Source organism: Leuciscus leuciscus (assembly GCF_965113295.1).
Source record: "Leuciscus leuciscus genome assembly, chromosome: 10".
NCBI classification, from domain to species: domain Eukaryota; kingdom Metazoa; phylum Chordata; class Actinopteri; order Cypriniformes; family Leuciscidae; genus Leuciscus; species Leuciscus leuciscus.
Window position 1 is genome coordinate 36,686,934 of NC_138734.1, and position 26,937 is coordinate 36,713,870.

Genomic DNA, 26,937 nt, shown 5'->3' on the forward strand with positions numbered 1-26,937 from the left:
GTTACAAAAAACGAATCTGTTGGGTTATTTGGTCAAAATGCTTTAATCAACCTAGTATTATTATAATTAACTATTATTGCCATGTAAATAAATAACTCACAACTTAAGTATATTAACGATGCTTTATTTACATTCAATTAGACATTGCATTCAAAAGTTATTGATAAAGTTCTAAGAAACATTGGAATACAAATGTTTTAATATATATTAAACATATATGTTTTAAGTTCTAAGAAACATGGAATACAAAAACAAAAATAAACAAACAAAACAAACCAAAGCTTGTCCAGCTTATCCAATTATAAACTGCCTAAGTAGGCGACAGTGAGTTGATGGAACTCCTCCTGGCACAGAATATATTGTGTGTTGTAGAAACTGCCAAACAGCTGCTGCAGGCTTTGGATACTCAATGTCTAAAACATAAAATAATTTAAAGCATGTATGCACAGCTTGTAAAAGGCTGTCTTGCTCTAGTGCCGCTCCTCCCACAATGACGAAGGCTTGTGAGCAGTTGAATTTATCCCCAATCTGCAGGACATGAGGGAATTGCCTCCGTTGCTCCTCCTCCTCCAAATATTGAATGATGTTTGTTCCAACCTTTAAAAAAAAAAATTAAATGGTAAATATGCACACATGGATCAAATATTACCCAAATTGTGTTGTCATAAATGATGTACCTACAAATCATTTCAACAAATGCTATAAAGTAACAATTATTATTTGAGGTGTTTTAAAATTGTCTGGTTTTGCAATAACACCACAAATTAGCAAAAATATAACTTAAATGCCACTAAAAGAAAAGATGTAGAGTTTGATTGTCAAATTATATTTATTTTAATGAACCAAATGCAGATTTAAAAAAAAAAAATTTTTAATGTGTATATAAAACCAACACCAATTAGCAGAAATGAAGTTGTGTATGCATGTGTGTGCACCTGCATTTGTGTTTGTGTGGGGTCATGTTTGTCCCAAAATGCATTTGTGACTCAAGGCTTTCCTTTCTGTGTGAAAATTTTCTGATTTATTCTGGATTTATTGATGTAAAAAAAAAAAAAAAAAAACCCTCTTGGGAATTGTGTTCCAAATAAGAAAGAAATTCAAACAGGTTATTAGGGACATGGTGAAAAAATTATGACCAATTTAAAACATTTTGGTGGACTACTTTAAGGAGAGGTGCCATTTGAATAATTTATTATCCTTCATTACTAGTAGGCCTAAGTTCTAATTTTCATGAAGTCAAATTAAAAAGGTTTCACTATATTAGTGATGCTGCTATATGCTTGCTACATTATCTCTCACCTGCAAATCTGTCGATTAATGTTTCAAGGTTCCACTTCTGAAGCGTTTCCCTTACATATGAATCCATAGCATCCTGTGTAAAAAAAAGTTTAGTTAATATAAAGTGAATTAACAAAAATAAAGCCTATTGTCAGTGACAATATGCTTTATTTGTCACTAACAATTTGTCACTAACCTACTATAAATTCACTGTAAAATCACAGCTGTAATTTTACAGTATGAGCTCCTGCAATGGCCATGTATTATGGTAAATTACCTCCATTTAAAATGTCCTTTTACTGCTATGTGTCATTTAAAAAGTAATAAATTTTATTATAAAGGAATAAAGTCTCAAACAACCGTCATTTTATTTAATGGGTAAGTTATGTGGTGATCTGAAAAGTGTTATGTAACTTAACTGGCTATTGTAATAACTTACTATCCAGTCATAGTTATATTTTATAATTTTTTATCTTTATAGAGTTGTCTAGATAAAATGTTTAATTAGGGTGTCCATATTTCGGGGCTTTTAATCGAGAACATGGGAAATTTCTCGGTAAATCGTTTGTGAATTTACATTTGGGCTCTTTTTTATCGCAGTTCAGGAGCCATGTGCCACTGTTGACAAGCCGTGGTGCAGTTTTGCGTTATGTACATCAGCCCGGTCTCACCCCGAAACGTCATACTGACGCGTCTTGACCATGCGTCAACATACGACGAAAAGGGTACCCCTTTAACGTCAATATGAGACGCAGACAGAAGCGCACCAGCAGCGCCTCCTAGCGGTACCCTAACGCATACCTAAACCTACCCATAACCCGAATCGTCACACATGGACGTTATGGGGGTACCCTTTTCGTCGTATGTTGACGCATGGTCAAGACGCGTCAGTACATCAAGACCGACCGAACAATGGTGCGAGAAGGCGCGATCTAATTCTAAAGCAATGCAAAAACGCACACAATGAATGGCATCCCGGCCGGACGCATTTTTTTTTTAGGTCCAAAAAGAAGACATGTCCGGGAAAAAGAGGACGTATGGTCAGCCTAATTTAACACTTTGTAGTATTTTAAATTCACACTGTAGTTGGGATAAAACAAGTAAACATTTGCGCTACAATAGGCCTTTATATAACTCAGCATACCTTCTTCCTGTAAGTGACTGCGACACTGGATGGATGGACCAGGCTTCCGCTGGGTCTTGAAGCCGAGCGCGTCGGTTAATATATGAAAATATGAATAACTTTCCCCAAAAGAATCGGAAAGAACATAGAAAGTTAGGAAGAGTATCACAACCGAGTATTAAGAAATTGGCTGGCTATATTGCCATATTGGTGTCGTTAGTCGCAGATAGCGGACAAAAAGCAGTCAGCTGGGAGAAATAAACATGGAAATAATTGGCTGAACATTTAGAAAAAAACGGCAATAATACTATGTAAGAGCTTAAAGTCACTTTATATCGAAAAAAACAAACATGTATACAATATGCATACTGTAGGCTATAGTGTAATATTAACTCACCCGTGTATCTTCTGTCAGCTGCGGGGATCAACCGTTGAAATTTGAATTTTAACCCAACGGGCTGCGTTGTTATAGAAACAACCCAATAAATGATCCGAATAACCCAACAGAACGACCCAATATTTTAACCCAGCTATTGGGTACACAAAATAACCCAACGTTTTTTAGAGTGTTGCAATATTTTGAAATACCTTTTTTCCACCCACCCCTGCAAGCCATGCAACCATTTGCAATCGTCATTGTTTGGCTTGCCTTCAAGGTTCTCGAGTCAGGGACAATTTTTCCAGTTGCCATGTCAAACTCGGTCCACTGTGAAATCTGCCATAGTTGATCAATGCAACTGTTGCAGCACACCTGGGTCTGTGCAGGAATTAGCACATGTTCCTCTAAACATCCATCCTCAGAGCCTTCACTTTAATTGAAATGTCAAACATAGCACTGCACGTCTGTCCTGTCCCGTTCTCCATTCTCGCTGTCGCTTATAGCAGACAGGGCAGCCTGACTTCAGTGACCCGCTTTGGCTCAGAGCTGGATCAGTCATCAGAGCGCTCTTGTTGTCTGCATAATGCGCCCCCACAGCTTTAGGAAACGCATAATTTCTTTTTTCCATCCAGTTGTGGCATCCTGATAGCCTCCAATCACTGTGGAGACTAACGCTCATGCCGGTCCTGCAGTCTTCATACTCGAGAGTATGGCGGTTGTCATTCTTGCTATTATTTTTGATGGATAACCCGCCGTCGCTTTTATCAGAGAGAGAGAGACAGCTGCACGAATTTGTGGCATCATTACTGGCCATTATGTACTCTGTCATTCCATGATGGTAAAGAATATCCCGCACCATCCCTGTTCACTTCATGTGGATGGACTGACAGGAGATACCAGCGCCTCTCATTTATGAAGCACATAATGATTCTTACATTGCGGTGGTGTTAACTTTTCAGAGCCAGGGCTGCTGTGAATTCCTCTTGAATTCATAAAGTACCTATATTTGGAATATAGTGAGAATATTTGAAATGTAGCCTATACTGTTCTTGTTCTCAGTATATTTTTTATTATTATGTGCATTCATCATTGCATTCTAGTGACAGTGCACTACATGGAGGAAGGGAAATAATACTAGCATGCTTTCTCTCATTGCTCAGATTCTTGATTACTAAAAAAAATTTCCTACAACTTTACCTGCCATTATTTGATAAAATAGCAACATTTCTAGTTTGAAATGAATCAGAGTTGAGAAATAAAAACTAGTACGTAAAAAAAAAAAACGTATACAGTATTATGCTGTATGTGCACTTTTAACTGTACTACTCAGCAAGGCCATAACCATGCCTTAAACATTGGGGAGAACCAAAGATGTCTTTTTATTTTATCCAATTTTTTATTTAAAGGAATTAAAAAATTAAAGGATTAAAATTAATTTAAGGATAAAAAAATGTGAAATAAGTTATAATTGTTGCCTAGTTGTGTATAGTAATCAAAAACTATTTGCTAATAATGTTTACATTTAAAAATATGCCCACATCACTCTTATTCGTGTCTAATAATAACTAATATCTCAGAAACGCTAAATGTTTCATGTCTCGTCACATTCAGTTATGAATTTCATGAATCATGTAAATTATCATATTGAGCATATTTTCAATTCAAAACAGTGAAATTTCAATAAGTTGAGTAGTTTGCATCACTGGATATTACTATCTGTTGCTGAACATTTGTAACTTAAAACAGTAGTCAAATATTAAATGTTTAGCTACTAGCACCACACACTCTTTCACTGTTAAAGGGATAGTTCACTTTGAAATAAAATTTTGGTATGTTTTAGCTTACCTCAAGGGCATCCAAGATGTAGGTGTCTTTTTTTCCGCAGTAGTTTCAATTTTGATATTTTTAGGTCAAACCGTTCTTGTCTGTCAGATAATGCAGGTCTATGGTCACCACCTCAAAGAGCAAGCACAGAGTCCAAATTAAAACAATTCCACTTCGTCCAAATTAAACAATTCCCCATCGTAAGTACACATTGATGGCCTAAGACACGAAACGAGCGGTTTGTGTGAGAAAACGAACAGTATTTATATTGTTGTTACCTCTTGAACACAGCCGCGTCCAAATGATCTGAGGGCGCGGGCGGGTATAGATATATACACTAGATGTCGCCTTGGCTACTGCAGTTCATTGGAACGAAACCGTAGCCAAGGCGACATCTAGTGTATATATCTATACCCGCCCGCGCCCTCAGATCATTTGGACGCGGCTGTGTTCAAGAGGTAACAACAATATAAATACTGTTCGTAGTGTTCATCACACAGGCCTAAAGCATTGCGTTGGAATTCGCACTCCTCTTTAATGAACAGTAAGCCCCACCTTCTTTGATTCGATTGGCCATCACAATGATTATGAGTGCTGTTAGATCACTGAAGCAGATTAGGCTAAAAATGTAACGTTTAAAACATTTTGTCATCCTAACAACAAACAGCGCGATGCGTAATGGAGTGCAGCAGAGCAGAATTAAGAATATTAAATATTGGGAGGCACAATTTGGCCATTTCTTATTATTGGGGGGGGGGACTTGTCTCCCTCGATGTCTATGGTTGTTACATCCCTGCAACACACTAAAGAGGTTCATATTAAAATACTCTTTCACAACACTGTCAGACATTTATGAAAACATTTAGACAAAACATTCAAGAAAAAATCTGGTAAAATGAAAGTCAGTTGCTATCCTGCTACGAGTTCCACAACATCACACAGGCCCTGGTGAGTTCTACTGTATAGTTGTTGTTTTATACTATACTTTTATACCATAAGTAATTAATGCAAATTTTCTTTCATTTGTCAAATCAACAATTTTACATCCTATTAGTAGCTAGCAACACCTGAAAACGAAATGGCTACTGTATTTAATGTTTATGTGAAATGCAAAGTATATTTATTTTGTCAACACTGCTATAGTACCGTATGATTTTCTGACTGTGGTGACAAAAATGGAGCTGCAAATCAGTTTGAAACCATTGATTCATTAATGCAAGAACTACCTGCAAATATAAAAAAGAATTTGACATTATTTTCACAAATTAATTATTGACCCACATTGAATAATGGGCAATTACACATATGTGAGTAAATTAATGCTGATGACCAAATTAATTGTAAGTTTACAGAGGTTTAAAATGCAAGGTATAGAGATGCTTAAAAGTTGCTTAAAAGTTCAACTTGAGTGTCTTGTTTTTAGAAAACCATGTCATGCAAAAGACGCAAGACGTTAGCGCAGCGGTTAAAGGCGTACATCTAGTGCACTAATTTATACATTTCTACTTTTATGTTTTGCAGACTGCTTTAGACATTTTTTGTTTTCTTGGTAAAAAGTCAGGCAGTTGTGTTTGTGATTGATATCCTCTGAGCTCACCTGAGTGTTTGCAGACAGACAGAAGCAGCGAGGGGCAGCTGAGGGGGACAGTCAATTCACTGGTGGCTTTTCTGTTCTGGTTTGTGTTGCAGACAGTTTGGTTTGACCTACATCAGCGACTAACAGACACTGATGGCACAACTAGCGCAGTAAGTACTAAAGCACGTCTTATATACCAAAGAGCATGATAGAAAACTGCATAAAATCCTCCAAGACAATGCATGACCAATTTCACCCTTTCCCCCCATCTTAAAACACAAAAGCAGACTGAAAACCAATGAATAAACCCCTGTCAAATGAAGCTTGGGTCTCTCCAGAGCTCCTCATGCTGTTCCACACACCTGCAGCAGATCTGCCACCTGTTCCTCAGGATTAAGTCACATTTCTTTCTCCATATGAAAGCGCCAGCTCAGTGTGTTTAATACCAACATGTTCCAGGAGTCATTTGTGCCTCTAAAAGATAAGAGGCAGTATCACGCTACACCTCACCTGGCCACAAATCAGTCTCGCTCTGTGGACTTAGTGATACACACAGCAGAGCATGATGGGAATGCATAGAAATATCGGACGGATTTGTTCAGCTAAAGTGTGGGAGTGCTGGGATTTAATCTCTTGTAAAACTTTGTGGTTTAAAAGTTTTAGATCTAATAAGGAAAAGATTGCTGTGTTTAAAAAAAAAGGAAAAGGTGCAACTGAGTTCAGTGTGTAACAGATCTTAGCTCAAATTGACTTCTTATTGACATTGCAGGGATCAGGGGTAATTGAATCATTCCTTTTTATCCATTAATCCTAGTCAATTTCAGGACAAAATGGGGGTTGGGCAGGTTCCACCTGACAGCTTTAGCGTGTGCCTCTGTGTTTGTTGGTTAACACAAGCTTTGTTTTGGGACCCATTAGATATTTCTGGAATTAGTTCATCACACCTATAATAATATCAGGGTCTCCCGCAGTGTTATTTGCCATGATTATTACACAGAGCAGAAAAGAGCCATTTTAAAACAATAACTGTGCCATTTCAGAGCTATTTCTGTTTACAACTTATTATTGCTCCATTTGCTTCTAGCAAATTGCATGCATTTTGACATTTGGATGACAAACATTAAAACAAAATGCACCTAATCCTAGTAACAAGAAACAGGAATTTGAACAGTGATGCCGAATATTTAAATGAGCAGGTAGATCTTCTTAAGTATTACAGCAGTAGTGCTTTTCTTCACACCCTCATATATTTGAATATGTATGAATGCATATATTAGCATATAATTATTGCTACTTAAGTTTTTGATTTTCCTCTTGTAAATATTTATGGAAATCATTGCAATGAGCTACATGCATATATAAACAAAATGTTCAGGCATCTAAAATGTGTTCCCACCTCCAGATATAAGAAAACAATGGCTTTTAAAGTCTATAGCAGAGTGGAGATGCGGCAAGAAGGGGAGCTCTTATCTTCTCTTCAAGACATGTTTATAGAGAGTGGACTAATGACTGATCAGTCCAATGGCTCAATGCATCTGTTAGCTCAGCAGTTTAGTACTTTACAGGCTGTATTCACTGACTTCACTAGACTTACACCACCCGCAGTGCTTGTCTTGATTGGCCAAGAGGAATATAAATCAGCTGTCTGCTGATAAAACCACCGAGGACAGACCGAAAGAGAAAGGGAGAGGGACAACTACATGTCTGAAAGACGTATTTGCTCATTTGGAGGGAATTATGGAATGGATGCAGAGAGGGACATTGAGATGCTCCCATTTATGCCTTTTGGACTTAAACAAAAAGGGGGAGAATAATGCAATTAAGTCAATGTTACCAGAGAAAGGATACATGGGGGTAGAAAGGTGCCAATCAGAAAGAAATGGGACGGTATTCCCCAGTTTCCATGGTAACTGTGAAATTTCTCAAACCCTCTGAGGTTTCTTACTTTTACTAAGGACTCGTACTGTACCTGAGACAATCTCCTCACTCACATGGTAGGAAATTGAGCACATAAAATATTCTTTCCTCTCGTTGTGTGTGTGTGTGTGTGTGTGTGTGTGTGTGTGTGTGTGTGTGTGTGTGTGTGTGTGTGTGTGTGTGTGTGTGTGTGTGTGTGTGTGTGTGTGTGTGTGTGTGTGTGTGTGTGTGTGTGTGTGTGTGTGTCACAGTCTGATGCATAATGTAGAAGTGGAGCAGTTCAACTCCACATGGGGGTCTTTAGAGTTCATTAGTTTAGGTTCCCTTCTGAGCTAAAGAGACACACATCATTCACATATATGCAAAGCGCATTCACCACATCAGGGATTGCTAATTCCGCATAAAGCCAAATGAGAGACATTACAATACACCCAAGAAATATTGCTAAAGGAAATTTAAACTGGCTTCTGTCAGAGCGACAGATTTAAGGATTCTAATAATACAATGAGAATATCCCACAAAGCCTTACACTATGGGTCACATTTGCATCGTCTACCGAGCTATGATTTATCAGTTTATTCCACGGCATTGAGTCTGAATGAAGCCCCCTCACTGTTCAAACAAACACTGAAGACTAATGAAAGACATTAGTGCAATCGGTCTCAATGCGTTCGGATCAGCCAGATGTCGAAATGCAAAGAAAATTAGGTTTGCGAATCCTCATGCATTCCTCTAATTATTCTTATGTGCCTATCAGATCAGGCCTCCAGTGGAGGAGAATGGGAAAACAGAATGATACTCATCATTGTGTGTAGGTCGGCTAATGTAGTGTTTCTGATTGCATTCTGGCTAGTGTTGGGTGGCATAGTGCTCTTGATTAAGTTCAGGGTTTATTACCAGGCTTCTGCTCTTTTATTGCCCTCGCCTTCGGGGAACGGGACTGCTGTCAAATCGAAGGGCCTAATGGTTTCTCTTGGGTTTTATCTTCCCCACCTGCTGGGGAACTACACATGCTCTATTGAAGATGTGACACTTTAGTTATAGCATACACCACACACGAAATATGCCCTAATATCTCCTAAAAAAACATGCCCTTTTTCACTTTTATTTAGGCCTTTAAAGATATGTTTTGTGTTGTGGTGCAGTTGTTTGGTTGTAATATGGCAATGGCATATAAAAGTTATAGGCGAGCCCACACCAAATCTGCAGACTTTTTTCTTTCTACAGTTCACCAGGTCTAACTGAGGAGTTACATACACAACCGTTCAAAAGTTTGCGGTTAGTCAGCTAAGCTGCATTTATTTGATCAAAAATACAGTAAATACAGTTATATGTTAAATAGTATTGCAGTTTAAAATAAAGTTTTCTATTTTAAAATGTTGTTTATTCCTGTGATGCAAAGCTGAATTTTCAGCATCATTACTCTTCAGTGTCACATGATCCTTCAGAAATCATTCTAATATGCTGATTTGCTGCTCAAGAAACATTTCTTTTTATTATCAATATTTCAAACAGTTGTGCTGCTTAATGTCTGTGGAAACCGTGATAAATTATTTTACAGGATTCTTTGATGAATAGAAAGTTCAGAAGAACAGTATTTGGTTGAAATATAAATCTTTTGTAACATTTTAAATGTCTTAACTGTCACTTTTAATCAATTTAATGCATACATGTTGAATACAAGACTAGTATTAATTATTATAAATAATTTGTACTGACTCTTTTGAACGGTAGTGTATTATAAACATTTTAAAGGATATTACTTCAGGTTGAAATGATTTGCATATTGGCACCTCAAACCATATTGGCATGATATTCAGCATATAAATGCAGATGTTAATCAACGCTCCAGGCTCCTCAGGGTGCTCTGCAGTGTGGAAATAGTCTGCCAAGAAATTATAATATTTAAACCCATCATTTCTTAGTAATATTAGTTATTTAATCAAATCTCTTAGACTTAATAAAATTGGTTCAAGATGACAGCACCAATTTAGAAACGAGTGGGAGCCCTGAGTGACATGTTACACGAGAAAAGTGCAATTATGTGAAACAGACGAGTCAAAAGCAGTTCAGTTTCATTTCCGTGAAGGTCTAAATTTACCCTTTAAGAAATGTTATGAAATTTTGATACAGCGAATCAGGTTTTATTTTATTTTGTACAATTTTTCATTATTTGTTGCAGGGAAGCAGGTTTAAAGCCTGCCCTGTTATTTGTACTGAACTTCATTTGGTAGCCAACCACACTCCCACAATTCTACATCTTTTAGATTACACTGGGAATTAATTAGTTACTTAGGCGACAGTCCAAAGGAGAAGCTGAATTGATTTTACTCTCTGGTATTTTTCATACTGTATATATTTCTTCTCCTGAAGGAATATCCAAATGAAGATTAACCCTTGCTTAACCTTTCAGCTGCAATATAGACCATAACTCTTATTAAATGAGGATCAAAGCTTTTAAGACCGTTTGCTTTTCTAAGCAGTGTTAGAGTTAAGGGGGTAGTTCACCCAAAAATGAGAGCTTTCTGTCCCTCCATTGACAACTACAAAAAGTTGACGCTTGGACGTTTAGTCAAAATTTTCTGAAGAGACTCGATCGCTTTATATGATAAACAGGCTTTTATTAACATTTAAACATTGATCAATGAACATAAACAGAAGCTTAACCGAACCTGCTTGACACGCAACAAACAACCTCATTGGTTCTTGCAGAAGCTCAAATGTGATGCGTAACATGAGAATGAACTTCACTGGTTCTCGCACGTCAAGAAAACGTTCTTGAGCTTCTGTTTACCACAACTGATGTGTGAGTTGATGAATGTTTATATGTGAATAAAAGCCTAAATTCAATCTGTTCATCATATAAAGCGATCGTGTCTCTTCAGAAAACTTGGTCTAAACTTCTCAATTCATATGGATTAGTTTAACAATCTCTTTATGAACTTTTTGAAGCATCAAAGCGGTAGTTGCGTAGCTGTCAATGGAGGGACAGAAAGCTCTCAGATTTCATCAAAAAGATCTTCATTTGTATTCCGAAGATAAACAAATGTCTTGCGGGTTTGGAAAGACATGAGTGTGAGTAATTAATAACAGAATTTTCATTTTTGGGTGAACTATCCCTTTAAGTGTTTTTATAACGTATGGTGTCTTGAACCCTTACACTGTGATTTGAGTCTCTAAATAAGTTTGGTTTTATTTATTTATTTTGCCTAGAGAGAATATTAACAATAGGACAAGACATTCTCATCATCCCCCCAGACTCACAGTTTTCATTGTGTATTCAGACTATTCAAACCACTTTCTCTCTTTCCCCATCCTATCGCTCTTTTTCTCTCTTTAGTCCCTCTACCTGATCCGCCAGGAGATGAATGTTTCCCAGAAGCAGCTGGGAGAGTTCTGCGATGCGCTGAAACAATACCTGAAGAATGTGTCTACTCAGAGAGACTGTTTCCAGTGAGTTGACTTCATTTGTCTTACTTTGACCTTCTAGTGAGTGTTTTTCTAATTCCGTTTCTCTCTCATTGCGTCTTATAAGTATGCTAGTTCATAGTGCTTTTTCGTGCTGTCAGACTTAAGTGTTTTCAGTTTTTATCTGCTAAGGGAAAAGCACATGCTCTATATTAAGTTTCATATGTTTCAAAATGACTGTTGGAGGGTAGCAATAACTGTACTGCATAACTGCTATAACTGCTATGCATTTCTTAAAGAGTAAACCTGTGCCTCTCTAATAAATGCATGTGTCTCATCAATGTGTATTTATCCCTGATGTGTTGAAATAAGACACTGTATCGTTTTACCTCCTTTAGATAAAGATGGCAGGTGAGCAGGTGTTGTTATTCTAGTTCATGAATTAATGATGAAACTGGTTAAACAATTGCCGTTTTTCTGCACTATCAATAGATAGTGTTTACAAATCCCTAAAAGATCAAGAAATCGTCCTGAACTACTTTAAAATCAGTAAGCTACTCAGTTTTGTCCCCTGGTTAAACCTGGACAAGCTACTGTTCAAAAGATTGGGATCAGTAAGATTTTTTTTTAAATTAATAGTTCAATTATTCAGCAAGGATGCATTCAATTTATTTAAAGTGACAGTAAAGAAAACAGTTTGAATAATGTTTCACAATATTACTGTTTTTTTCTATATTTTTGATCAAATAAATGCATAATGCAAAATTTGAACAGTAGGTTGCTTCATTTTCAAAACTGTGGTCAGGCCATGACTGAGAGCATTTTTCAGCCCCACAGTATAAAATAATGATGTAATAGCAGTGAGTAAAAGAGGTCCTTTATAGTGTTTTTCATGGAAGCTCCCTGAGACTGTTCTCTGAGAGAGGGTTTTGTGTGGCTGCATTTACTGCCGTCATGATTCACATCAGACTAGTGAATAATTGATCAGTGAGAACATCTGCAAGCTTCTCTGCTGAACTGTCATCTCTGTAGCCTCCCTTATTTCTTTCAACTTTCCTCCTCTCATGTTCTGTTTGTGAAACAGTGATTGAAATGCTCTTTGATTTCTACTACAGCACATTTTATGCAAATTAACTCACTGACCGACTTGTTCAGATACTTTTGTTCACTGTTTGGCAACAATAATAATTCTGTACAGTTATTAAAGTCAACATAACATCAAAATTGAACCTATTTACTTTCTTAATGCGTATTTTTTTAGGGATTCATTGGAGCAAGAAAGAATCATGTCTTCATAATCTTTAATCTAAATGTAACTTCCTCTCAAAAGACTTTCTCTTTCCACTTGCATCGCTACACAGCAGTGTTATTTTAATAACATTGATATACTATTATATCATTGATACACTATACTATTTTGAATTAGATTTAGTTTTTATATTTGCGTTGACTTTAAATGTCTGCTGGAGACATGACCTGTTCTCTAATATGTGGGCGACCCAAGACTGAGGACAGCTTGAATCATTTCCACATCCAGAAAGCGTTGAAAAAGCTACTTTGCTGCAGTTTGCTGAAAGTTCGAGGAGTCTGTGGGGGTTGTCAGAACCTGCTAATGTTCAGACTTCTGTTGATTTATTGAGCTAATGCTAATCATTGCTGTTTTGTTGCTCAAAGGGCTGCAGCTGCAGAAATATCTGAGGAGTTACTGCCATCAAGTGGAGGGTCATACAGTACAATGAATAATTATGCTTCCGTTAACGTTTTCTATATGGCAGGTTAATTGCCGTCTCCTTGAAAACATTATCCTTGTTTTCTTTATTCTCACTGTTTGTTTCTACAAGGTTTAACATTGTTTTCCATCAGCTTGCTGAATCTGTGTTCGTGAAACGTGAGATTGTAAGTGTGCAGTGTTTTTTCATTGTTCTTCCGTTCACCTCTCTCCAGTGTGACGGCTGTGCGGCTGCCTGACGGCCTTTCCTTTGTGGTGTACGAGTTCTGGGACGGAGAGGAGGAGTGGAAGAGGTAAAACACCTTTTCTCCTGTGTGTGACTGTGTGTTTGTTGTGCTCACTGGGATCTTCGCACTTAACTCTGCTCATCTCGATTGTCATGAGCACCTGAATTATCACGAGACAAGACATGAGAAAAAAAAAGCTTTTACTTAGAATTAAGTGTCAAATGCATTAGTCTATTGATATGGTTTCCATTAGCATGTATGGGGACTAGGGGTGTAACGGATCCTAGTTGATCCGTAGGGACCCGGTCCCACGGTTTGGAATGCATGTGATTCATGAATTAATTGAAAAGATGAACCATCATAGAGTGAACATGCAAATGTTTTTAAGTCCTGTCAGTTTAAACATTCAAGCCATTTTAAACCATTCAAGCGCAAGAAAACACAAAAGAGAATTCGGGACTCGTGCTCTGAGTCTCAAAATCTCTTTAATATTTCCTTGCGCTCAAACAGACACATACTCGCAAAATTGTCAAATAAACCCGTATGGCGAGTATCCTCGTATTCATAGTTGGTTATGTCTTAAGTGGACATAAACAATTGAGAAAGAAAACAGATGCGTATCATTATATTGAAGCTGTGCATTCAGGCTTAAAGTGACAGCAGCCTAATATACCTGCTGCTGTCTGTGTCATTAATGCTTATATAACAACAAAAGACAAAAAATATGATATATTTTATACAGTAAAGACTATGCAGTGTTATCTTACAATTGATAATTAATTTTCTACCTGAATACTGTTAGACCTAAAAAACTTGAAGCACTATTTAATTTGTATCTTAGTCACACACACATACTTCTTTTGAACGGAAAAATTATCCGATCCATGTATCAAAAAAAGTAATATGATCCGAAATGTGAGTTTTGTGATAGCACGACCTAGATTTAAAGATTTAAATTTAAATAAATATATTGGCCTGTATTTTTTGTCTTTTGGTTGCAGCTGAACTTAACTTGTATGGAAAAGAGCAGCTTTCACAATTTGATGATAACTCCATTTGTGTTGCGAGTGATAGGAGGGTGGATAGATAATGACAGAATTTTCATTTTAAAGCAAATTATAAGATAATTTAAACTGACCTAATTTAAGGTGCTGTATTTTGCCATTGCTCTTTGAAATTTTGTGACCGATCATCCAGTCATTTTGATAGGAATCCATGTGATTGGGAGTTTCACGTGAGAGTGAAAAGTTCCCCATGCAGATTTTGCTTGTGTTTCCCTCGAAATTGCTGCCCTTACCAACAGAAAGTGACTTCTGTGTGAGCTTCATACATCACTACACTGTAGACAGTGGACCTTTTTTTTGTCTGAGGAATCTTGCCAAAATGTGACCACGCTTTACAAACACTTGTTTTTCAATTAATAACTGAGCATTATTATATACATATCAAACATAATTTTCAAGGAAGCCGTTTGTTTTTTTGGAAGTTACATTCAGAGTCCACTTTTACAGTTTATTATTGATGCTACTTTGCATCTGAAGATATTAGAGTTCTGGAACTGTGTTTATTTTGCTCCTTTTCTAAATGTCTCTGCTTCTCTCTCAGGCACCTTCAGACTGCAGCTTGCAAGGCCTTCCAGCATGTGAAAGTGGATACTCTATGCCAGCCCGAGGCTGTGTCCTCTGTCGCTGTGCCTGGTGCGTTTCACTGCCGCCTGCCGTAGAGGCTGTTATGGGCTATGGTGCCAAACCAGCCTTTGATGCTACTTTTATTGTCTTGCGTAGTCAGGGGGGAGATGTCTCAGCCATTACGCGCCCTGACGTCCTCTGATAGTCTCTGCGTTTAGGGCAGTGGTTCTCAAACTTTTTTGGTCATTCCCCACTTTAGACGAGGAGGAATTTTCAAGCCCCATCGCCCCAACACAATGCTAATTAAAAGCGCAACAAGCTTAACATGTTCCAATTTATTGAACTAACAAGTAGTATCAGAGTAACAAGTTGTATCTAAAATACAAACTATATACATCAAATAACAGAAAGTTAAAAAATAAAGAAAATAAAAGTGCAGCTGTGTCGTAATAACTTGCATAAAATAAAACAATTTGAGAAAATAAAAGTGCGGCTGTGTAATTTTTTTTTACTAATTTCAAAAATAGAAATTTATCCATGTTTTGTTATTGTTTTTTTCAAGGCGACTGTTATTTTAGAACGTTCCCCCTTAATGTTTCCATGGCGACGCGTCATATTTGTCACGTGACACACCGCAGCCACAATAACCAGGGGGGTAATCGAGCTCTCGATTTCCGTACCACCCCCGGCGGCCGCCATTGGCTAACAAGCCTTCACCTGCTGTTAGCATCCCATTGACTCCCATTCATTTTGGCGTCACTTTGACAGCGAATAACTTTACATCTGAGGCGTTTAAAGACTCCATTTGTCCATTATTTATTTCTAAAGAAACACGACAATGTATAAAATGCTCCATTACCTTGTATCTTACGTTATGGCCCCGTAGAAGCAGTTTTTGTAAAAACAGGCTAACGATTGCGTCATAACCACGCGACTCTCTGGAAATTACCGTAGAGACAGGAGGAGAAGCTCGCAGTCAATCGGGGGGACGTGGAGGCATAAAGTCCGATAAAGTCAAGGGAGAAGCCCATAGAGAATCGTAAAGTTTCTCCTGCTCCTAGCTCATGGACAGCTCCTACTCACGCTCTCCGTCTCTGCAAGTTTCGGAAGGGAATGATTCAGATTTCTCTTGGCACAGCTCCTAGAAGACTTACAACTGTCAGACAGGCTGCTCACGTCACATCCACGTCGTCAAGCTCAGTTTGAGTCTGCGCAGTTCGCTCGGCAATCAGGAAATGAGTGCTTCTAATTTGCTTCACTTTTCTCCGTTGAAACCTATGGGGTCGCTGTGTCCAGTTTATATACTGTCTATGACAATAACACTGTATGACAGATCGCCTTAATTTCCTTACAGACATGTATTTTACAAACTCCAAATGTATTGTTTTACTCGTGCTTATGTGTATTTAAATGGCTGAAACCTAAAATAAACATTATTAGGTTGAAAACACTGCATAGTTGTGATATATGACAGCGCTGAGCTCGTCCGTCTCTGGCTCAGCGCCAGCCAACGCGCGAAAGCACAATTTGAATCTGGCAGTGATGTCACTTCACTGAACATTCTAAATCCCATATGTGGGACCGTACTCTCAGGGGCACAGAAATAAAAATCTCTACTCTCTAGTCTGGATGCGCGGTCTTGCTCCAGATTCCGGAAGATTTGATCATTACCATATAAGGCATAAAAAGGAAAATTTCCTCCTGTTTGGCGCGCCCCACCTGTCACGTCTCTATTCCCCACCAGTGGGGCGCGCCCCACAGTTTGAGAAACACTGGTTTAGGGTGTGTTCACACTTGGCATGTTTGATTTGATTAAAACGAACCCTCGTGTGATTGCTCTGTTTCATTTGAATAAATGTGAACTCTGCCATCCGAACCCTGGTGTGCAACAAACAAGCCGACCGAGACCGCTGAAAAGAACCAACTCTGGTGCGGTTCGAATGAAATATGAACGCAACGTGGACAAAAGACATGTAAACGAACCAAAAACAGGACATGATGTCACAAGATGCGAGTCTAAAAAGGACAGAATGCTCAAGCATACCTGTTTTTTCTCGTTATAGTCGCGATGTTGCCCATCACAGTTTGGTACAGGCATCAGAACCGTGTCTCGTCACAGATCTTCGTTCGAGTGTGACAGCCGCTTGCCGTGGTTTTGGCTCCTTTACACATTTGATAAGCTCTTCATGAGTTCTCAGCTGGTCAAAATACCATCATATGTAGTGAACGCTAACCAGGACTACATTTTATAAAATGTCCATACCAAACGAACCAAACTACAAGTGTAAACACACCCTAAGAGAAGTAATTTCAAAAGAGAGCTGCTACAAAGTCAAAATTCTCCATCAGACATTCCCATTACTCATTTACATTTGGCAGACGCTTTTATCCAAAGCGACTTACATTGCATTTCAAGGTACACATTTACATTCTTATCAGTTCTTGCTTTCCCTGGGAATCGAACCCATGATCTGTTTAAGCCACAGGAAAGCTTGAGCTACATTCCAATCCATGGCATAATAGAAACCTTTGGTCTGATTTCTCTTTGAATGTGATGTGATTTCAACAGCCATGTGTACCGTTTTGCAGAACCGCAGCAGAAACAATAGGCTTGTACATGTATGCTGGTTGACAAATTTCTATCCACCTTATTTTGCAACGTGAAAGCAAGCTATTTTTTAACGAACGTGCATAAATTCCGATTCATTATCCACCATAGGTAAATAACTAATAGAATAACAAAATGCAGTAAACGGTAAAACCATTTGAACTACAAACCAGTGTTTAGAATTATGACAATACGTTAAATTCATATAATAAGAAATACCAGTTTGCAAAATCAACCAGCATAATGAGCTGTTTTGTACAGCTTAAAAATAAGGTGGACAAACATAAAGACGTGCAGTTGAGGCATTAAATATTTACTGTTGCTTATCTGTTTGATAATGACACTGACGCTATCTCTCTCTTTCTAGCCGCCTGGTGCAACCTGAACAAAGACTGAGAAGCGAGCCAGTCTGCGGGTGGAACGGTCCCGCCTTATGCCTGAAACCCTTCTCTTCTCCTCCACTTCCCCCTCTCTATCCCTGTCACAGTCCCTGCTATCTTAACTACCCCTCTTTCAGCGCTCTCCCCACTCTGTCTCCTCTTTTATAATTACTTGTTTACACAGTATCCATTTGATATTGAGCCAAAAGTAGTGTCGGCTGCAGAGAACGCCGGACACAGTCCCAGTTCCCTTTTCACCTCCATTGCAACGTACAGGGACGACATTAAAACTCCCCAAAGCATTTGGGAACCTCACCTGGTTGATTCGCATTTGCATTTGAAATATCAACTTGCATAAACAGTCTCTTCTAACTAAATGAGGCTGATTAATATTTCATCCCAATTCAAACATGCATTCGCTGCTTTGCAAACAGTTCCCTTTGGTACAACTTCTGAGAAGACAAAAACTGTGCAGCAAAGTATTTCTACAGCTGTCCATGGACAATAGCATTTCTGTAAAGGTCATTTGATACTAGTTATAGGTTGGTGTTATAAATACTTTGAACTGTATCTTCATGAGCCATGTAGAGCAGTGGTTTTCTAACCTGGACCCACGACTCTGCTCATTTTGTATGTCTCCTAATTAACACACCTGATGCAGATCATCAGATTGTTAGGGAGAGAGCTCCAACTGAGCGTTTCAGATAAGAGACACCTTCAAAATGTGCAGAGTTGTGGGTCCCCAGGACCACTGATATAAAGAGACTGGTATTTTTGTCAAACCATGAACATGACACATACTGCCAGTCAAAGGGCCCACATTTACAACACACCAAATAAACATCTGCTCCAAAAGCACAATGTACCTGAACTGTAGCTGAAATGCTTATGTAAATGAGATTTGCTGATAGAGAGTAGAGAATATCCTGAGTAATAACAGAATTATCTTGAAATTTTTATGTCGACCATTGTTGACCGATAATATATGGATCTTGGAAAGAGTGGCACTGACTTAATATTCCATCAGTTTTATTGCTTCTAAATAATTAAACATATGGCATCGAATCATTTCATTTCTCAGGACAAGACAAAATTTAATAGAGGATTTTTCAAAATTGATGTTGTTGACCAGTAAGACTGTTGTATTTGTGTGAATTTCTGGTTGGCTCGAAATGTAAACTCAACACCAAACACGGCCCAAGTTGCAGCGTTCCTTTCCCACCAATCCTGCCTTCTGTTTGGTTTGTTTATCCCTCACAGTGAGTGCATGTTACAAATGAATGTCCAGTAAATTATTTGCCGTAGAATTTAGCTATGCTACTTTAAATGGATTTTGTGCATTTCTTATTTTCTTTTATATTACTCCAGTAACGGAACAAAAAGAAACAAAACTATATTAAATGAATAAAACTATATGAGCAGTCACTTTTAATGGCATTGTTTGATGAAATACTACTTCTTATACCCATGTATGTTTCCGTATACTGGCTTTCTCTCTTATAAGTGAGTGTAGAGATTTATTGCAGGGATGCAAAGTATTATATTCGTCTTAAATTTGTTAAAATTCTAGATTATGTAGAGTGCTGCTATTCAATAAAGTACTGAAAAAGGATCTGTCATTGCATTTTTCAGCTTCATTCATTTTCAATAAGAGTCATATTTCATTGGTTGTTGAAATGACACAAGAAGAATAAACATTTTTACATTGTCACTTATTTACAAATGTGCTTATGCATACCAAAGTGGTTCCAATGAAATATAAAGAGTCAAAATATGTACACATAGCTTCCACTATTCTTCTTTTTTTTTTTTGCCTTATGAAGCCCCGCCCCTTTTCAGCGCTGCACTCGTTGTGTTAACTTCCGGTTCGTACTTAGACAGCATGAAGGTAAGATATTGAGTATTTATATATGAACTGTTCGTTTTAAAATCTTCCCGGTCTACTGACCTTTGTTATGACATCCACTTCAAACATTACAATGCTCATGATAACTTTGGTTAACTCTACAATAACTCACCACCTATTTACTCTTTGACATCGATGCCATAGAAATATACATAACTACCACAAAAACGGAAGTTCAAACACAATATACTAAAGATGACTGTGCGCTTGTTTCTCTGGCACATAAGGCCTTTATTCTTTAAGTATAATTTAGCTCACATCTATGCTGACATGACAATGGACATCAAAATTGCAGAACATAAAAAAAAAAGACTACACAAATAATTCAGATTTACATGACAGTTAATTGGTCTGAGGTATTTCATTTCGAGTTGGATTATTATTACATTTTTACATCAATCTCCATTACAAGCAATTACTCCACACTTGAAGTATTGGAGCGGTGTCAAAAATTCTGAAAGACCATACAGTTTAAAGTCCTGTAACGGTCAACAAATTAAATTTCACTTAGGAGTTGCATAATCACAATTGAAGTGCTCTGCCCAAAGATATAGATGCCACAGAAAAGTGTGATCATTCCCCATGCAATCAAAAGATACCTGGGGGCAAACAAGGCATAACAACACTGTTATTGTACATGTAATAGAATGAGTGTGAATTTGATTAAACATCCCATACAGGATCCTTGAGCACTACACTTCTCTCACCTCATTGTAGGAGAAATGGACTCTGACTGCACCACAAATATAAGGCAAAGTCCTTCAATAAAAATGTTTGCACATGAATATATAAAAGATGAATACACATCATGCTAACATGAAAAGCATTAAAAGATTCACATTATATTTATATGCTCAGACAAAGTGTTGTGAGAATCAAGCTAAAAATCATTCATATTAAGGTTCATATCATGAGGAATATTTTTTTCTCTTTATAAATGTCAGTTAATGAATTATGAGACATGCATCAAGACATGCATCAATCTTACAAGTACAATTACCTGGAAATACAAAGATGAAGAAAGCACTGACTCCCCCGACAACACTGATCACTTTGCTGATGTCAGGAATGAACGCTGCTATGAGGAAAGTGACTGTGACCCAGGCTGTGGTCAAGGCAACACGTGTACGGCTCTCGTAAGACTCCGTCACCGCGGTGTGTTTGTGTCGCTGCCGCAGCAGTGGGTCCTGGATCACAGATCTACACGCATAGACTGGTCAGTTTATCTATATATGTAACTGTTCTCCTATTAACCATTAGACACAGTTTATCACATACCTTCCAAGCAAGACAATGATGGGGTAGATGGTGATGATTGAGATTCCAAACAGCAGCCTGGCAATGATCATGGTCACATCACCTCCACTGTATGACATCAGAATATCAGGAGCAACGTTCTTCCCAAACGTCAGGTACCCAAAGACTCCTACAAAATAGTAATCTGTTAAACAATACACTCATTACTAAACACCTAACACTCTTCCTGATTAAAAAAAGAGATCTGGTATGAGCCAAGAGGACTGACATAAATATATATAAACCCTGGGTTCAATCAAGTCATCCTTGAACCTTGTAAGATTTTTTTTTATATGTTTTTGAAAGAAGTCTCTTCTGCTTATCAAGTCTGTATTTGTTTGATCAACAATACAGTAAAAACTTTTTGAAAATGTAAAATAACTGTTTTCTTATTTACTGTTTAAAAATTTAATTTATTCCTGTGATTTTCCGCATCATTACTCCAGTCTTCAGTGTCACATGATCCTTCAGAAATCATTATAATATGCTGATTTGCTGCTCAATAAACATTTATTATCACTATCAATGTTGAAAACAGTTGTGCAGGATTCTCTAATGAATAGAAAGTTCAAAATAACTTGAAATTTTATTTAGAAATGTATATAACAAATGTCTTACTATCACTTTAATGCATCCTTACTGAATAAAAGCATTAATGTCTTTTCAAAAATCTTACTGAACCCAAACTTTTAAATTGTAGTATGTATACAAAAAAAACAGCAATAACATCTGCCAGGATATAACGTTATTTAATGCTAATTATTCAATATTTCTGGAAAGAAAAAAAAGCAAATTCTGCATTCACCACCATTTTTGCTGATGGGAAAAAAAGTTCATTATGTACGTGAAGCATGCTTGCATATGAAGTGCATATAGAGTTGTGGTAATTGAGCTGTAATCACTGACCAGTGAGAGAGTAGATGAGGAGGCAGATCAACATGGACACCACAGAGATGAAGACCCAGTGGGACAACTTCCTGTTCTCCATACTACTGTAGACAGCAATGCAGGCCTCGTGGCACTAAAACAGACACCGAATCAGCACAAGCACATGTGACCACAAACATCCGATCTCCAGTACACTGTCTCCACCAAACAAAAGCTTTTCCTGTAATAACTAACTTCCTGCACTAGCTCATTCCTCACCGATTCCCCTGCCGCACAGCTCTTTTCATATCTTCATATCTCCATTCCCGCCTCGTAATCAATCAGCCCCAGGCAGCGGACACAGAGTAGTTCTGCACTATTCTACCATGCCGGTGGACTTTTATTACATTTTTAACAATCCCCCAGCGTTGACAAATAAAACACCTCAAAGATGCCCCATTTTTTTACACTTTGCATCTGACCTGACCTTAAATATTAAAGTGAGAGCAAAAACAACTTGAATTCCCCTCATTTGTGGACTAGTGATGATATTCAGTGAAATGATTTCTCTTTTTCTCCAAGAGTCAAATGTTAGTATGATAAACGCAAGAAAACTCACCTGAAAGCCAAAGCAAATAGTTGGGATGACAGTGAACATCGAAGCCCATGAGCTTACTCTAAACAAAAATAACAACAATGATAGTTAAACAGGCGGTTTTACACATTTTGCTTTCAGCTAAATGCAGTGTTGGGGAAAGTTTCTTTTAAAAGTAATGCTTTACAATATTGCGTTGTTACTGCCTAAAAAAGTAACTAATTGCGATACTTAGTTACTTTTTGGAACACCGAGGAATAGGACGCAGGAGAAGAGAGTTCAACACTCTTACTTCAATAAATACAAAACAAAAATTAAACACAAATGTCATGTTTATCTAAAGACATTTTTGCTAATTACTATGGTTGAATTGGATCATCAAAGGTCAGCAGCAAGAACATTGGTTCATTCTTTCCCCGCCATTTAATACATTTTCCATCATTTATGACAACGTTTACTTGCCATAGACAAAATTTTCCATCATTTATGACAACGTTTACTCGTCATAGATACAATTTTCCATCATTTATGACAACGTTTACTCGCCATGGACTTAATTTTGAGCCCTTCTGTGTTTTCACTGTTATGCGGTAGGTGTTGCTACACACATCTGCTGAAAGAGTAGAGAATCTCTGGATCAAAACACAGGCAGAAAAGGGGAAGAAACAAGCGACAGAAGCATTGCTTATGCAATTCTTGTTGTATTTTTATTTATTTATTTTTTTACATGATTTTCTCATCCTTTTGTTCAAAATTGAGCTTTTTTATGAAACACCCACATTCAAGTGTTGATTAAAAAAAAAGAATGCATAAAGTTAAAATAAAAGTTAAATGAAAGTTTTGTTGTTGTTTAAAAGCAGAGGCTCTGTTCTTTCTTTTGATGTATTGCCCGTTCAAATTTTTATACAACAAAATATTCAGGGGGCCATGACATTTTTGCGAAAATGATCAAAAACACTACCGGTGGCTGGCAACTTTTCTTTCTTTTAAAAAAAAACGCTGGCAGGGAAAGAGTTAATAAAGTGCGATTAAATATATAAGGTATATTGTGTGATTTAAAGGGATAGTTCACCCAAAAATGAAAATTCTGTCATCATTTACTCTCCCTCAAGTTGTTTCAAACCTGTATGAATTTCTTTTTTCTGCTGAACACAAAAGAAGATATTTTGAAAAATGTCTGTAACCAAACAGTTAATGGACCCCATTGACTTCCATAGTAATTTTTTTTCCTACTATGGAAGTCATTGAGGTCCATCAACTGTTTGGTTACAGACATTTTTCAAAATATCTTCTTTTGTGTTCAGCAGAAAAAAGAAATTCATACAGGTTTGAAACAACTTGAGGGAGAGTAAATTATGACAGAATTTTCATTTTTGGGTGAACTATCCCTTTAACATTTAATTATTGTGGGTTTTCATAATATTCTCGGTTTGCATTTCACTGTTTTTGTTCATTTTAAGGGATTCTGAATCAGTTTTTGTGCAAGTGAGATGAGTAAATGGATGCTTCTAGAACTACAATAACTATCATGTTCACACAACGCACACAACGCCTTTGCCTCTCACTCATTATTTCTTTCAACATTTCTTTCAGGAGTCAATCAGTACAATGGAAAATAAAGTAAACTGCATTACTTATTTGAAGAAGTAACTCCGATATGTTGTTGTAAATTTAAAAGTAAATTTAGTTACTTGAGTAATCTGATTAAGTAACTCGCATTACATGCGTTACCCTGAACACTGGCTAAATGAACCAATTACTTTCTCTCAGCAGTAAGCATGACGGTAAGATTTGTTCACACACTGCAGGAGGAAAAGATGATGATGAGGAGGTATAGATCCTTTATATAGCTTGCCACTAAATTGAAAGCATGGTCACTCTCCACTCACCCACTGCTGTAAAGAGGTGACAGATTGATCTCATGGACAGGCCTCCTGTGGTATTTCACAGTAATGGCTACAGTGAGATATGTAGCAGCGAAAGTTCCTAGAACGCTGAACAAAAACAAATATCAAAGACGAGTTGACATTAAACAAATTATCTTGATGATGTGTGATGAAAAAACTTTGCTTATTAGTCAGAGTCATTTTAAAGCTATACAAAATGTGCACTGTCACGGCAATTGAGCATAAATGAAAAGCAGAAGCAATAACAATGCTTCATAAAATTAATTAAGGCACAATCACAGTCTTTTTATTCACTTACAGTTTCAACTCCTTCCATCTAAACAGGGTTTCCACAGTTTTGACCAATCAATTTCCATACCATTTCCAAAATAAATTTGTTAATAAATAATACGAACAGATTGTGACTTGTTGCACACAAATCTTTGAAAAGAACCCACTTAAGAATCTTTCGCCCACAAATCGGACGACACTGTGTCTTGTGAGGAAGTGCCGATGAAACACATTCTTGAAAACTTGAAAAATAACTACTATAGGAATTACCATTATTTCAATAGTTTTAACTTTAATGAATTTTTTACCTTCCTAAATAAACCTGCTTTGGTCATCACAACAGTGTTTTCTGAATTAGTGTCATTTTAGTATTATTTATATACTATATACTATTTTGAATTAGCTTTTATTATTATATTTTTCAATTTCCAGTTTAATTTTTAGTAATTTGGTTATGTGCGTTTTGTCATTTTATTAGTTTTAAAATATATATATATATATATATATTGCCCTGGCAACTAACTGTAATAATTATTATTATTTTTTTATATTTTTTTATATTTAATTTCAGCTTTATTTCAAATACCAAAAACAAATGTTTAATAGGTTTAGTGGCAACACTTAACAATTGGGTTTTATTAGTTAACATTAGTTAACTACTTTAGTTAACATGAACTAAGAATGAAAATACTTCTACTGCATTTAATAGTCTTTGTTAATGTTAATTTCAACATTTACTAATACATTATTAAAATCAAAAGTTGTATTTGTTAACATTAGTTAATGCACTGTGAAATAAAATGAACAAACAATGAACAGCTGTATTTTTATAAACTAAGGTTAACAAAGGGTTAATAAATAAAGTAACAAATGTATTACTTGTGGTTAGTTCATGTTACTTAATAAATTAACTAATGTTAACCTATGAAACGATTGTAAAGTGGTACTGTTTTAAATAACAATACTCACATTGTTTTGAACAACACAGTCAAGGAAATAAGCAAGAAATTGACAGAATATAGTTCCTCACCTAGTATACTTCTGTATGCTGATCTCCTTCGGGACAGAGAGTGGGAAAATGAAGAAGAGACACAGGAGAAACAGGGCAAATCTCTGGTCTGTGTACCAGTGGTACGGCATCTCTGATTCTGGCAAGCCTGTGATTAACTCATACATAGAGAGACATACTGCGAGAAATGAATGGAGATTGATCAGTGTGAAGATCTAATGGATAATGACACTATATGAGCAATTAGTAATAAAAAAAAGATCAAAGTCCCATCAAGATGTTGCTTACATTTCTGAAGCTGGTCAGCCACTATGACTAGAAAAGCAACAGATATGATGAAAAGGTTGAAGACGTAGCAGATCTCACAGAGTTTGCCTATGGCAGGACCGCACACGACTCTGACCACAGCCTGATATGTGTTTTGTCCACTGATTGAAGATGAATATCCCAGGATGACCAGTCCGCTGATCAGGAACACAAGAGAAATCTACGTAAGATAGAAATATATCATATATAATATCATGCACAGAATTAGAATAGGCCTAAGTGCAAATATTTAATTCAGGCAACAATGTGCATACTGAACAAATGACCAGTGGGTGCATTGACAAGATAATTCTATTAATGCACATGATCGATGTGGTTGAAACCACAGTGATGAAAACAGGTTAACTGAGTCATAAAATATTCAAACAATCCTTGTTTCATTATAGCATTCACACAGAGTTACTTGCCATTTCCACAGTGACAGCATAGTGAATTCCTCCAGCTTTCGCAAACGCCCAGGGAAAGATGAGAAGCCCTGCACCCAGCGCGGACTTCAGCAAGATGAAAACCGCTCCTAAAGAGCCCAACTTCGGCCCGTTCGTGTCCAGCGAGGGCTTTGTTAAAAAGCTGATGCTCTCTTTTGCCAGCTCCTCCATATTTGGCCCTGTTTCAATCTCTGTTCCTCTCTGAGAGTTCAAACATTAGGTCAGGTAACTGAGAGGTGGAGTTTGGTGTTAGACCAA

General features: G+C 37.1%; 2 protein-coding genes and 1 long non-coding RNA gene across 4 annotated transcripts in view; 1 reads left to right on the top strand and 2 right to left on the bottom strand.

Annotated features, from left to right (window-relative positions):
- Window positions 1-19,707, top strand: part of necab2 (N-terminal EF-hand calcium binding protein 2) — a 93,106-nt gene extending 73,399 nt beyond the window's left edge. Inside the window, exons 9-13 of one of the 2 annotated variants that reach the window (XM_082182572.1) lie at window positions 6,294-6,350; window positions 11,438-11,550; window positions 13,450-13,527; window positions 15,067-15,158; window positions 18,065-19,705. In XM_082182572.1, the coding sequence (XP_082038698.1) occupies window positions 6,294-6,350; window positions 11,438-11,550; window positions 13,450-13,527; window positions 15,067-15,158; window positions 18,065-18,093 (369 nt within the window). In that variant the 3' untranslated portion in view covers window positions 18,094-19,705. Of the gene's footprint in view, window positions 1-6,293; window positions 6,351-11,437; window positions 11,551-13,449; window positions 13,528-15,066; window positions 15,159-18,064 lie in introns of both variants that reach the window. The other variant, XM_082182573.1, reaches the window with a different exon arrangement.
- LOC309508125 lies at window positions 182-2,888 on the bottom strand. Its single transcript, XR_014209398.1, has 3 exons — window positions 2,423-2,888; window positions 1,300-1,372; window positions 182-597 (listed from the first exon to the last, which is right to left on the bottom strand). It is a non-coding gene; the product is annotated as an uncharacterized lncRNA (long non-coding RNA).
- Window positions 19,708-19,834: 127 nt separating the features above from the next.
- Window positions 19,835-26,937, bottom strand: slc38a8a (solute carrier family 38 member 8a). Its single transcript, XM_082182574.1, has 10 exons — window positions 26,662-26,937; window positions 26,216-26,414; window positions 25,949-26,105; window positions 24,631-24,735; window positions 22,766-22,823; window positions 22,186-22,300; window positions 21,262-21,409; window positions 20,984-21,183; window positions 20,691-20,742; window positions 19,835-20,582 (listed from the first exon to the last, which is right to left on the bottom strand). The coding sequence occupies exons 1-10, from the start codon at window positions 26,848-26,850 to the stop codon at window positions 20,480-20,482; spliced, it is 1,326 nt and encodes a 441-aa protein (XP_082038700.1). The 5' UTR covers window positions 26,851-26,937; the 3' UTR covers window positions 19,835-20,479.

What these genes read in the sequence shown, in the direction of transcription:
- slc38a8a (XM_082182574.1), bottom strand. Translation starts at nt 26,850, where the DNA reads ATGGAGGAGCTGGCAAAAGAGAGCATCAGCTTTTTAACAAAGCCCTCG. An exon ending in CCTCATCTACTCTCTCACTG is followed by an intron (nt 21,410 to 22,185) that starts GTCAGTGATTAC and finishes ACTATTTTGTAG; the next exon opens with GAGTCTTTGGGTACCTGACG. An exon ending in CTTCATCTTTGTATTTCCAG is followed by an intron (nt 20,743 to 20,983) that starts GTAATTGTACTT and finishes TTTTTATTGAAG; the next exon opens with GACTTTGCCTTATATTTGTG.